Here is a 12,500-nt window from a genome sequence, read left to right as displayed (position 1 = left end):
CAAGTTTTTCAAAATATTCTAATTTACTGGCTTTTACCTGTATATGTGTGTGTGTGTGTGTGTATATATATATATATATATATATATATATATATATATATATATATATATATATATATATATATATATATATATATATATATATATATACATATATATATATATATAATATAGTGTTCTATTGTTTCATTGAAAATAAAACAGCAAAGTCCATTTGGCTGTCATCTGTATTTATAAGACACAATTGTGTCAAAGTCATGATTTTTTTATTTCATGCTTGAAATAAGAAATTATTACTTTAAAAAAGTAGTTTTATACTTGTGAGTGTTGATGACACAGCTTTGCAACACTTGATATTCTAGTTTCAAGCATGTTTTACTCAATATAGGTCATAATATCTCAGCAACAAGCTGTAATATCTTACTGAGATCATTTAGGACTAAAACACTTAAAACAAGTAAAACACTCTAACATAAAATCTGCTTAGTAAGAAGAATTATCTTATCAGACGGAATATAAGCAAATATCAACATTATTTGAGATATTTAATTTTACTTAGATTTCACTTTTTGCAGTGTGGAGAATTAAAAAAAAACAAAAAAAAAACGGGTGTCAAAGGCAGGAAGGCAAATCTCAGGGGAGCAGTGTTCTGCTGCATGGTACGTTGGCCTGGCTTGTGTTCGACTCCCAGCAGCCACGTTCACTTTTCACCCGCAGTTAACCCTACAAAAGACACACTCAGCACTTGATGCCTTTCTTCAGCCCTGCCAAGTAGCCGTGCCACTCTTACCAGGGCTTCTGCGTTTATACTTGACTACTGTATTGTGTAGTCGTGGCGCACTCCTCAATGTATATAATACACTACTTGTTCGTAACTGCCTATCTCAGCTACAATCGGGCGGAAGGCGGGGTACATCCTGGACAAGTCGCCACCTCATCGCAGGGCCAACACAGATAGACAGACAACATTCACACTCACTTTTACACACTAGGGACTATTTAGTGTTGCCAATCAACCTATCCCCAGGTGCACATATAAAGTGCTTTTTTTGATTGTTTGATTGAGACTTCAATTAGTAGATTGCACAGTACAGTACATATTCCGTACAATTGACCACTAAATGGTAACACCCCAATAAGTTTTTCAACTTGTTTAAGTCGGGGTCCACGTTAATCAACATTAAACTGCCTCAAGTTGTTGCTCAGATTAAATAAAATGACAAAACTTTTCTTCTACATATAAAAAGTAAGGCTGCAGCTAACGATTATTTTTCTATCGATTAATCTATACATTATTTTTTCGATTAATCGGTTAATCTATAGATTATTTTTTCCGATTAATCTATAGATTATTTTTCCTTTTACCGATTATTTTTTTAAATTTAAAATAAAGATGAAAAAATAAATGTAGGCCAGTTTTTTTCAAAAGGCATAAGTTTTATTTACAAAAAAAAAAGTATGGCCACTCAGTCAACATTGACAACAACATGACAAAATATTCTGTAACAATGTAAACATTTAAAACTTTTAACATTCAACAAAATTAAAAGTAGCTTATTTGCTTTTTAATGTGCAAATATAAAAGTAAACATCCAGTGCAAATCTTAATATTCTGCAATAGTATAAGCATTTCTAAAGTAAAAGTATTGCTTATTTTGCTTTAAATTGTGCAAAAATAAAGATAAACATCCAATACAAAAAAGTGCAAAACGAAATATTCTGTAACAGTGTAAACATTTCAACAAAAGTAAAAGTATTGCTTATTTTGCTTAATAACACAACAATGATAGTATGATTAAAGTGAAAGTTAATTGTTGGTTTGTACATAGTATATGTAACTGTTAATGTTGTAAAAGGTATTTACACAACTAATTAACGTTAGCGTTAAAGAGGAGCGCGTCTTTGTAAACACTGAACAGGCACGCCAAACGCTCCTCTCAGAGCGAAACAGTGTTTTAGTTTATGAATTTACAACGCAGATACAAATGACACATTCATGTTTTTGTGTAATGATGACAACGTATACTCACGCGGACCATTGACTAGTTGATGGTGATGGCAAGAACGCTGTCGGGTGTTTTCTTTTCAAATGTTCCTTCATAGACGTTGTGCTGCTATGATAGGCCATTTCCGCTCGACACTTTTTTCGCTGTGCTTAACCCACACTTGAAGGGATGTACCAATGCTGAATGTGGCTTCTGGATTTCACTCAAAAGACCTGACTGTAGTTACTTTTTCCTTTTATTTTCCTTTAGTTTGCAACAGTTTTTCTAACGAAGAAACAACTTCTTTTTTCTTCTTTAGTCTTTTTAGCAGTCTTTAGCAGTGTTAGTAAACTTTAGTTTCTTTAGCTGTCATTAGCTGTCTTTAGTAGCCTTTAGCTTCTTTAGTAGGTGAAAAACCTTTAAGGACAAAACACCACAAGATTAACATGCTGTAAAAAATCAATCAATTATCAATCCCATAATTTACAATTATTAATTAGGCTATCAAACTCTTAACCATTAAACAAGTGCAAGAAAATGGACACATCTTTTCCCTTTAAGTTACAACAGATTTTAAATAAATAGTCTCAACATAAATGCACCAAGATACATATAAAATACATTTAAACCCAGAAACACAATAGATAAATGCAACAGAAAACCCAATATGCAAATACATAAATACCTAACCAATTAACCACCTATTTAGATACATATTTAAAATCCATATTCAATATAAATATATTATTAATTTAGCAGTGAAACACTCAATCTTAAACGCTGTCTACTGGTAGAAAAATGCCCCTTTTTCTATGCCCTCACCAGCAGCCAATGATCCAACACAGTTAAATCCAACACTTGAAGTTGAGCGACTTCACCCTCCCGATGAAGCAAACTGCTCCAACATTTATCAAACTAAGCAAAGAATATCAACACTAAACAACAGTTACACAAAACACCGTGTGTATTTAGCCTCCAGACTAAGCACGCTACATGCACACAACTCCCCCGCACCCCCCTCATCTCACCAGCGCAACAGGTGCGCCACACCCACAAAGAGAAATAAAGTGTAATCTTACCGGCTGTCCGTTCAGCTTTTGGTTTTGGTTCACTTTTGGCACAACTCTTGGTTATCTGTAATGAACTAAACCTTTTTCCACTCTGCGCTGGCGTCTTTTGTCCTCCTTGATTTGACAAAGCTGTCTAATTACCGGGCTCGCGCACCAGCAGATGAGACGGGAGCGCGCCGCGTTATACCTGCGCGTGAACGTAAACTGATCGGCTCTGATCATATAAGCCGACTGGCCGAAATAATGCCGAATTATATACATTTCCTGGGGTTGCCTAGGTGAATAGGGATGCGGATGTGCTCTAAGATAAAATATAATTTTATTAAGTGGGGTTTGGCTGGTTGCTAAGCGTCAGACGAGACAGCTGTTTGCCGCTACAACATTATTAGGCCGTTTATTGAAATACTCCCACACTTTTGACGACTTTTGGCGTGCTTTTTTCCCCCTCGCTCGCACCGCTCGCATCATCTGCTTTGCGCTCCGCCATGACGGTAGTGTGACGTAAATATGCGACGCGTCGACGCACAAAAACGGCGTCGACGTATTTACGTAACCGACTACGTCGACGCGTCGTTTCAGCCTTAATAAAAAGTGCAACATTAAACAGTTTCAAGTCAACTCAGCCTCAGATTAACTTTTCTTCCCCCCCCCAGCCTTTAACTCTGGTGACTTTCACTCAATTTTCATGTTTTTTGCCAGAAAAATCAGTTTATCCACATTGTCTGCAGAAAGAAGAAGTGGGTCAAAATCTAGTTTTTAATGCAATATGGTCTTAAATCTGCTGCTGTAAAAACACCAACGGCATTTGTAAGTGCTTTAGCCCTGTCTGACTCGCCGAGGAGAGGCTGCTTGAATGCTGTGTTTGCATGACGCTCGTCTTTCTCGTCGTTGAAGCGATGTTCACTTGGGGGTGGTGACGCTTCAAATGGGTTAGCATGTTTGACGTGTTGCCAGAAGCATACCCTACTGCTGCTGAACAATGTCGGCAAACCGCTTTCGCTTTGTTGTCGTAGCCCGGTCGCTGCTAGCATGCCGTGTATTGTGCCTCGGTGTGCATTGTTTACACAACGTGCGGTACGCTACTTAAAATGTCCGTGTGGAAACTCCACCGAACCGAAACCCCCGTACCGAAACGGTTCAATACAAATACACGTACCGTTACACCCTTATAAAATACTGAACAGATCTTTACCTTAGGGATGTCCCGATCCGATATTTGGATCGGATCGGCTGCCGATATTTGCAAAAAAATGCGTATCGGCAAGGCATGGGAAAATGCCGATCCAGATCCAGTTTAAAAAAAAAACTCCGGTCCGTGTTTTCCAACACACCGATTTAAATAATACATTCCACTTTTCTGCTGCTCCGTAATTTCCGTTCCGCATTTTTCAGCACACCTTCAACACATCCACAGGTCTGTTGATTCTCACACAGTTGCTTTTAGCTGCTGGCATTACACGACAGGCTCTTCTCACTCTTTCCTGTGTCTCCCTCTCACAGACAGCAAGCGCACCTTCTTACACACGTCACATACTGTCACGTCATACGTCACATACTGTCACGTCATACGTCACATACTGTCACGTCATACGTCACATACTGTCACGTCATACGTCACATACTGTCACGTCATACGTCACATACTGTCACGTCATACGTCACATACTGTCACGTCATACGTCACATACTGTCACGTCATACGTCACATACTGTCACGTCATACGTCACATACTGTCACGTCATACGTCACATACTGTCACGTCATACGTCACATACGTATACGTCCTCCCCGAGCAGAGAGGTAGCAGCATGGCTAACGTTAGCTGTGATGCTAGCGCAGACGTGCGAGCAACGCTCCCTCTAAGGTGCTCGCCTGTGCAATTGCGCACTGTTTAAGCATCCTCTGCGCATAGCAATTATATGCCACGCACAAAATCAAATAAAAAAATAAGCGCATAACAATTTTCGACACACCGACACTACAGAGAAAACAGTTTTCGTCATCATTGTTCAAATATTGTGACGTCTGTCGAGACGCTTATCTCCATTCGGTGCCACACGTCCACACCATCAAAATGCCGAGGCAAAAATGTCCACATCAACACCGTATGAAAAAATTAGTGATTTTTTTAGTTGTGATTTCCTTCTCTGCATGAAAGTTTAAAAGTAGCATATATTAATGCAGTATGAAGAAGAATGTTTTAATGTAGACATGCAAGCATTGAAAGAACATTTTGAAAATCAAGACTACATTTCCTGCAAATGGGTGCATTTCTACCCTATATTTTAACTTTAGATTTATTCTCATATCAAACTCTTTTGGCTGTCTTTTTGACACTTACATCGACGTCCCACTGGGGTGAGTTTTTCCTTGCCCTTATGTGGGCTTTGTACCGAGGATGTCGTTGTGGCTTGTGCAGCCCTTTGAGACACTTGTGATTTAGGGCTATATAAATAAAGATTGATTGATTGATTGATACATCCGGCGCCCCCCTCCACACCCTGGATTATAAATAATGTAAATAATTCAATGTGATTATCTTGTGTGATGACTGTATTATGATGATAGTATATATCTGATAGTATATATCTGTATCATGAATCAATTTAAGTGGACCCCGACTTAAACAAGTTGAAAAACTTATTGGGGTGTTACCATTTAGTGGTCAATTGTACGGAATATGTACTTCACTGTGCAACCTACTAATAAAAGTCTCAATCAATCAATCAAAACACATAGAATCATCATACTGCTGTGATTATATGCATCAAGTGTTCATTCAAGGCTAAGGCAAAATATCGAGATATATATGGTGTATCGCAATATGGCCTTAAAATATCGCAATAATAAAAAAAGGCCATATCGCCCAGCCCTAGTTCAATGATGCCATTTCTGTTTGTCATGTATAATTTTGTCTATTTTGTGTTTATCCTTGAATAAACAGGTCAGTTTCTTGTTACCAACCATTGTGTATTATTCAAACTCCCCTAATTCAGCTGGCTAGTTGTTATCAAGAGTACTAAAACCCTTTTCAACATGATTCTGACAACTAAGTAGGCTAAATAACTTTAAACTTTAATACATGCTCGGATAGGCCAGTATCGGTCGGTATCGGTCAGTATCGGTATCGGATCGGAAGTGCAAAAACAATATCGGTATCGGATCGGAAGTGCAAAAACCTGGATCGGGACATCCCTAGTTTACCTTATCCCAATAAACATCCGTTCAGTATTTTAACATAAAAGTGTTTGATTGTGAGGCATTAAAAGCCACAAAATGCAACGGGTCCATCAGACCCACAAACGCTGGCTGAGTAACAACAATATGAACGTTGCACGGAAAATATCTCTGCCAGTTTCTGCATCCCACATGGATTCTTCTTTTGTGTTTCTGCACCTGCGGTTCCCACACAAGGTTGCAACATTGTATGTCAACACTGGCTGCTCTCATTTTCTCGCACATTTCACCCTCTGATGTTCTGTGTACTTACACTCTGTCCTCCCCCTGTTTAGGCGTGGTGTGTGTGTGTGTGTGTGTGTGTGTGTGTGTGTGTGTGTGTGTGTGTGTGTGTGTGTGTGTGTGTGTGTGTGTGTGTGTGTGTGTGTGTGTGTGTGTGTGTGTGTGTGTGTGTGTGTTACACAGAACATCAATTTCCACACTTCTATTAGCCCCGGTTCAAGTGGACCCGGACATCTTATATGTAATATAAATGTGTAAGGGCGGGTGTATGGTGTGTGGTCAATTAAATATGTATTCTGATATACAAACCAGGCCAGTCTAGTACCCGCACTCTTTTACTATGAAGCCACGTTGATGTAACACGTGGCTTGGCATTGTCTTGCTGAAATAAGCAGGGACGTCCATGGTAACGTTGCTTGGATGGCAACATATGTTGCTCCAAAACCTGTATGTACCTTTCAGCATTAATGGCGCCTTCACAGATGTGTAAGTTACCCATGTCTTGGGCACTAATACACCCCCATACCATCACACATGCTGCCTTTTACACTTTGCGCATATAACAATGCGGATGGTTCTTTTCCTCTTTGGTCCGGAGGACACGACGTCCACAGTTTCCAAAAACAATTTGAAATGTGGACTCGTCAGACCACAGAACACTTTTCCACATTGTATCAGTCCATCTTAGATGAGCTCAAGCCCAGCGAAGCCGACGGCGTTTCTGGGTGTTGTTGATAAACGTTTTTCGCCTTGCATAGGAGAGTTTTAACTTGCACTTACAGATGTAGTGACCAACTGTAGTTACTGTCAGTGGGTTTCTGAAGTGTTCCTGAGCCCATGTGGTGATATCCTTTACACACTGATGTCGCTTGTTGATGCAGTACAGCCTGAGGGATGGAAGGTCACGGGCTTAGCTGCTTACGTGCAGTGATTTCTCCAGATTCTCTGAACCCTTTGATGATATTACGGAGCGTAGATGGTGAAATCCCTAAATTCCTTGCAATAGCTGGTTGAGAAAGGTTTTTCTTAAACTGTTCAACAATTTGCTCACGTATTTGTTGACAAAGTGGTGACCCTCGCCCCATCCTTGTTTGTGAATGACTGAGCATTTCATGGAAGCTGCTTTTATACCCAATCATGGCACCCACCTGTTCCCAATTTGCCTGTTCACCTGTGGGATGTTCCAAATAAGTGTTTGATGAGCATTCCTCAACTTTATCAGTATTTATTGCCACCTTTCCCAACTTCTTTGTCACGTGTTGCTGGCATCAAATTCTAAAGTGAATTATTATTTGCAAAAAAAAAAAAATGTTTATGAGTTTGAACATCAAATATGTTGTCTTTGTAGCATATTCAACTGAATATGGGTTGAAAATGATTTGCAAATCATTGTATTCCGTTTATATTTACATCTAACACAATTTCCCAACTCATATGGAAACGGGGTTTGTATGTTCTTCACAGAAAATGAGCCAAAATCAGTGAGTCTCAGTTTGAAAAATGGATTAATTGTATCATTTTTCTTTTAATAAAAAATGAAAACGTGTCCTACAGACCCGAACACCACACAAGGGTTAACAGATGTCTGCGCGTGCATGTCTCATTTCAGCTAGAAGAGGTGCGCGGTGTACCCGCCAACAGTGAAAAGGCCATCTCTGAGGCGACGGCTTGCAAGGAAGAGCTGGAGAAGCAGAAGGGGAAAGAGGAGGAAAAACTCAAAGAGGTGATGGAGAGTCTGAAGGAAGAGACCAGTGGCTTACAGCAGGACAAGGAAGTATGTAAAGAGGTCTTGTCCCCTAAACATGCAATCCATGCACGGCTTTAACCTCGCCTTTTTTTTTTTTTTTTGTCAGACCAAAGAGAAAGAGCTGATGGGGCTCAGCGTGGCCGTGAACGAGACGCGCTCCCGTAAGGATCTTGCCCAGTCGGAGCTGGACATCTACCTGAGCCGCCACAACACAGCTGTGACACAGCTCAACTCGGCCAAACAGACGCTTCAAACCACGTCGGACACGCTGCGGGAGCGCCGCGCTGCTATTAAAGAGCTGGAAGTCAACATTCCCGAGAGAGGGAAGGAGTTAAAGAAGGTGACCGCCGTCGTTTGACAGTTTGTTGTACTGGACTGCACATGTTGGCTCAGCAGCATCATTAATGCAGTGGTTCTCAAACTTTTTTTGTCATCCCCCACTTTGGACAAGGGGGAGTTTTCAAGCCCCACCTGCCCCCATCGCCCCAACAGAGCGCTAATGCCAAGCTTTAACATTTTCAAATTTATTGAACATCAAGTTGTATACATTCAAACTCAATAACATAAAATAACATCAAGTTCAATAATAAATCAAATAACTGTGCAGCTGTGGTATAACTTGCATCAAGTTCAATAATAAATCAAAAACAGTGTTATAACTTGCATCACGTTCAATAATAAATCAAAAAAAGTGTTATAACTTGCATCAAGTTCAATAATAAATCAAAAAGGTTATAACTTGCATCAAGTTCAATAATAAATCAAAAAAAGTGTTATAACTTGCATCACGTTCAATAATAAATAAATAAAAATGTTATAACTTGCATCAAGGTCAATAATAAATCAAATAAAAGTGTTATAACTTGCATCAAGTTCAATAATAAAAAAAAAAAAAGTGTTAACTTGCATCAAGTTCAATAATAAATCAAAAAAAGTGTTATAACTTGCATCAAGTTCAATAATAAATCAAATAAAAGTGTTATAACTTGCATCAAGTTCAATAATAAATCAAATAACTTGCATCAAGTTCAATAATAAATAAAAAAAAGTGTTATAACTTGCATCAAGTTCAATAATAAATAAAACAAAAGTGTTATAACTTGCATCAAGTTCAATAATGAATAAAAAAAAAGTGTTATAACTTGCATCAAGTTCAATAATAAATCAAATAACTTGCATCAAGTTCAATAATAAATAAAATAACTTCCATCAAGTTCAATAATAAATAAAACAAAAGTGTTATAACTTGCATCAAGTTCAATAATAAATCAAAAAAGTGTTATAACTTGCATCAAGTTCAATAATAAATCAAAAAAAGTGTTATAACTTGCATCAAGTTCAATAATAAATCAAAAAAAGTGTTATAACTTGCATCAAGTTCAATAATAAATCAAAAAAAGTGTTATAACTTGCATCAAGTTCAATAATAAATCAAAAAGGTTATAACTTGCATCAAGTTCAATAATAAATCAAAAAAAGTGTTATAACTTGCATCAAGTTCAATAATAAATCAAATAAAAGTGTTATAACTTGCATCAAGTTCAATAATAAATCAAATAACTTGCATCAAGTTCAATAATAAATAAAAAAAAGTGTTATAACTTGCATCAAGTTCAATAATAAATAAAACAAAAGTGTTATAACTTGCATCAAGTTCAATAATGAATAAAAAAAAAGTGTTATAACTTGCATCAAGTTCAATAATAAATCAAATAACTTGCATCAAGTTCAATAATAAATAAAATAACTTCCATCAAGTTCAATAATAAATAAAACAAAAGTGTTATAACTTGCATCAAGTTCAATAATAAATCAAAAAAGTGTTATAACTTGCATCAAGTTCAATAATAAATCAAAAAGGTTATAACTTGCATCAAGTTCAATAATCAAAAAAAGTGTTATAACTTGCATCAAGTTCAATAATAAATCAAATAAAAGTGTTATAACTTGCATCAAGTTCAATAATAAATCAAATAACTTGCATCAAGTTCAATAATAAATAAAAAAAAGTGTTATAACTTGCATCAAGTTCAATAATAAATAAAACAAAAGTGTTATAACTTGCATCAAGTTCAATAATAAATCAAAAAAAGTGTTATAACTTGCATCACGTTCAATAATAAATAAAAAAAAAGTGTTATAACTTGCATCACGTTCAATAATAAATCAAAAAAAATGTTATAACTTGCATCAAGGTCAATAATAAATCAAATAAAAGTGTTATAACTTGCATCAAGTTCAATAATAAATCAAAAAAAGTGTTATAACTTGCATCAAGTTCAATAATAAATCAAAAAAAGTGTTATAACTTGCATCAAGTTCAATAATAAATCAAATAAAAGTGTTATAACTTGCATCAAGTTCAATAATAAATCAAATAACTTGCATCAAGTTCAATAATAAAAAAAAAAAAGTGTTATAACTTGCATCAAGTTCAATAATAAATAAAACAAAAGTGTTATAACTTGCATCAAGTTCAATAATGAATAAAAAAAAAGTGTTATAACTTGCATCAAGTTCAATAATAAATCAAATAACTTGCATCAAGTTCAATAATAAATAAAATAACTTCCATCAAGTTCAATAATAAATAAAACAAAAGTGTTATAACTTGCATCAAGTTCAATAATAAATCAAAAAAGTGTTATAACTTGCATCAAGTTCAATAATAAATCAAAAAAAGTGTTATAACTTGCATCAAGTTCAATAATAAATCAAAAAAAGTGTTATAACTTGCATCAAGTTCAATAATAAATCAAAAAAAGTGTTATAACTTGCATCAAGTTCAATAATAAATCAAAAAGGTTATAACTTGCATCAAGTTCAATAATAAATCAAAAAAAGTGTTATAACTTGCATCAAGTTCAATAATAAATCAAATAAAAGTGTTATAACTTGCATCAAGTTCAATAATAAATCAAATAACTTGCATCAAGTTCAATAATAAATAAAAAAAAGTGTTATAACTTGCATCAAGTTCAATAATAAATAAAACAAAAGTGTTATAACTTGCATCAAGTTCAATAATGAATAAAAAAAAAGTGTTATAACTTGCATCAAGTTCAATAATAAATCAAATAACTTGCATCAAGTTCAATAATAAATAAAATAACTTCCATCAAGTTCAATAATAAATAAAACAAAAGTGTTATAACTTGCATCAAGTTCAATAATAAATCAAAAAAGTGTTATAACTTGCATCAAGTTCAATAATAAATCAAAAAGGTTATAACTTGCATCAAGTTCAATAATCAAAAAAAGTGTTATAACTTGCATCAAGTTCAATAATAAATCAAATAAAAGTGTTATAACTTGCATCAAGTTCAATAATAAATCAAATAACTTGCATCAAGTTCAATAATAAATAAAAAAAAGTGTTATAACTTGCATCAAGTTCAATAATAAATAAAACAAAAGTGTTATAACTTGCATCAAGTTCAATAATGAATAAAAAAAAAGTGTTATAACTTGCATCAAGTTCAATAATAAATCAAATAACTTGCATCAAGTTCAATAATAAATAAAATAACTTCCATCAAGTTCAATAATAAATAAAACAAAAGTGTTATAACTTGCATCAAGTTCAATAATAAATCAAAAAAGTGTTATAACTTGCATCAAGTTCAATAATAAATCAAAAAAAGTGTTATAACTTGCATCAAGTTCAATAATAAATCAAAAAAAGTGTTATAACTTGCATCAAGTTCAATAATAAATCAAAAAAAGTGTTATAACTTGCATCAAGTTCAATAATAAATCAAAAAGGTTATAACTTGCATCAAGTTCAATAATAAATCAAAAAAAGTGTTATAACTTGCATCAAGTTCAATAATAAATCAAATAAAAGTGTTATAACTTGCATCAAGTTCAATAATAAATCAAATAACTTGCATCAAGTTCAATAATAAATAAAAAAAAGTGTTATAACTTGCATCAAGTTCAATAATAAATAAAACAAAAGTGTTATAACTTGCATCAAGTTCAATAATGAATAAAAAAAAAGTGTTATAACTTGCATCAAGTTCAATAATAAATCAAATAACTTGCATCAAGTTCAATAATAAATAAAATAACTTCCATCAAGTTCAATAATAAATAAAACAAAAGTGTTATAACTTGCATCAAGTTCAATAATAAATCAAAAAAGTGTTATAACTTGCATCAAGTTCAATAATAAATCAAAAATGTGTTATAACTTATACTTCCCGGTGAATGACACAGTGTGTGCCCGTCAGATT

The 12,500-nt window shown here is 34.7% G+C and overlaps 1 protein-coding gene across 2 annotated transcripts in view; it reads left to right on the top strand.

The window, feature by feature from the left end:
- The window catches only part of smc4 (structural maintenance of chromosomes 4), a 110,362-nt gene that overhangs the window by 54,090 nt on the left and 43,772 nt on the right, over window positions 1–12,500 (top strand). For both annotated transcript variants that reach the window (XM_061973235.2, XM_061973234.2), the window contains 2 exons: window positions 8,125–8,289; window positions 8,369–8,602. In XM_061973235.2, coding sequence (XP_061829219.1) covers window positions 8,125–8,289; window positions 8,369–8,602 — 399 coding nt within the window. The remainder of the gene's footprint in view (window positions 1–8,124; window positions 8,290–8,368; window positions 8,603–12,500) is intronic.

The sequence above is a fragment of the Nerophis lumbriciformis genome, linkage group LG17 (assembly GCF_033978685.3).
Source record: "Nerophis lumbriciformis linkage group LG17, RoL_Nlum_v2.1, whole genome shotgun sequence".
In the NCBI taxonomy this organism is placed as follows: Eukaryota; Metazoa; Chordata; class Actinopteri; order Syngnathiformes; family Syngnathidae; genus Nerophis; species Nerophis lumbriciformis.
This window is presented reverse-complemented; position numbering and strand designations above follow the sequence as displayed.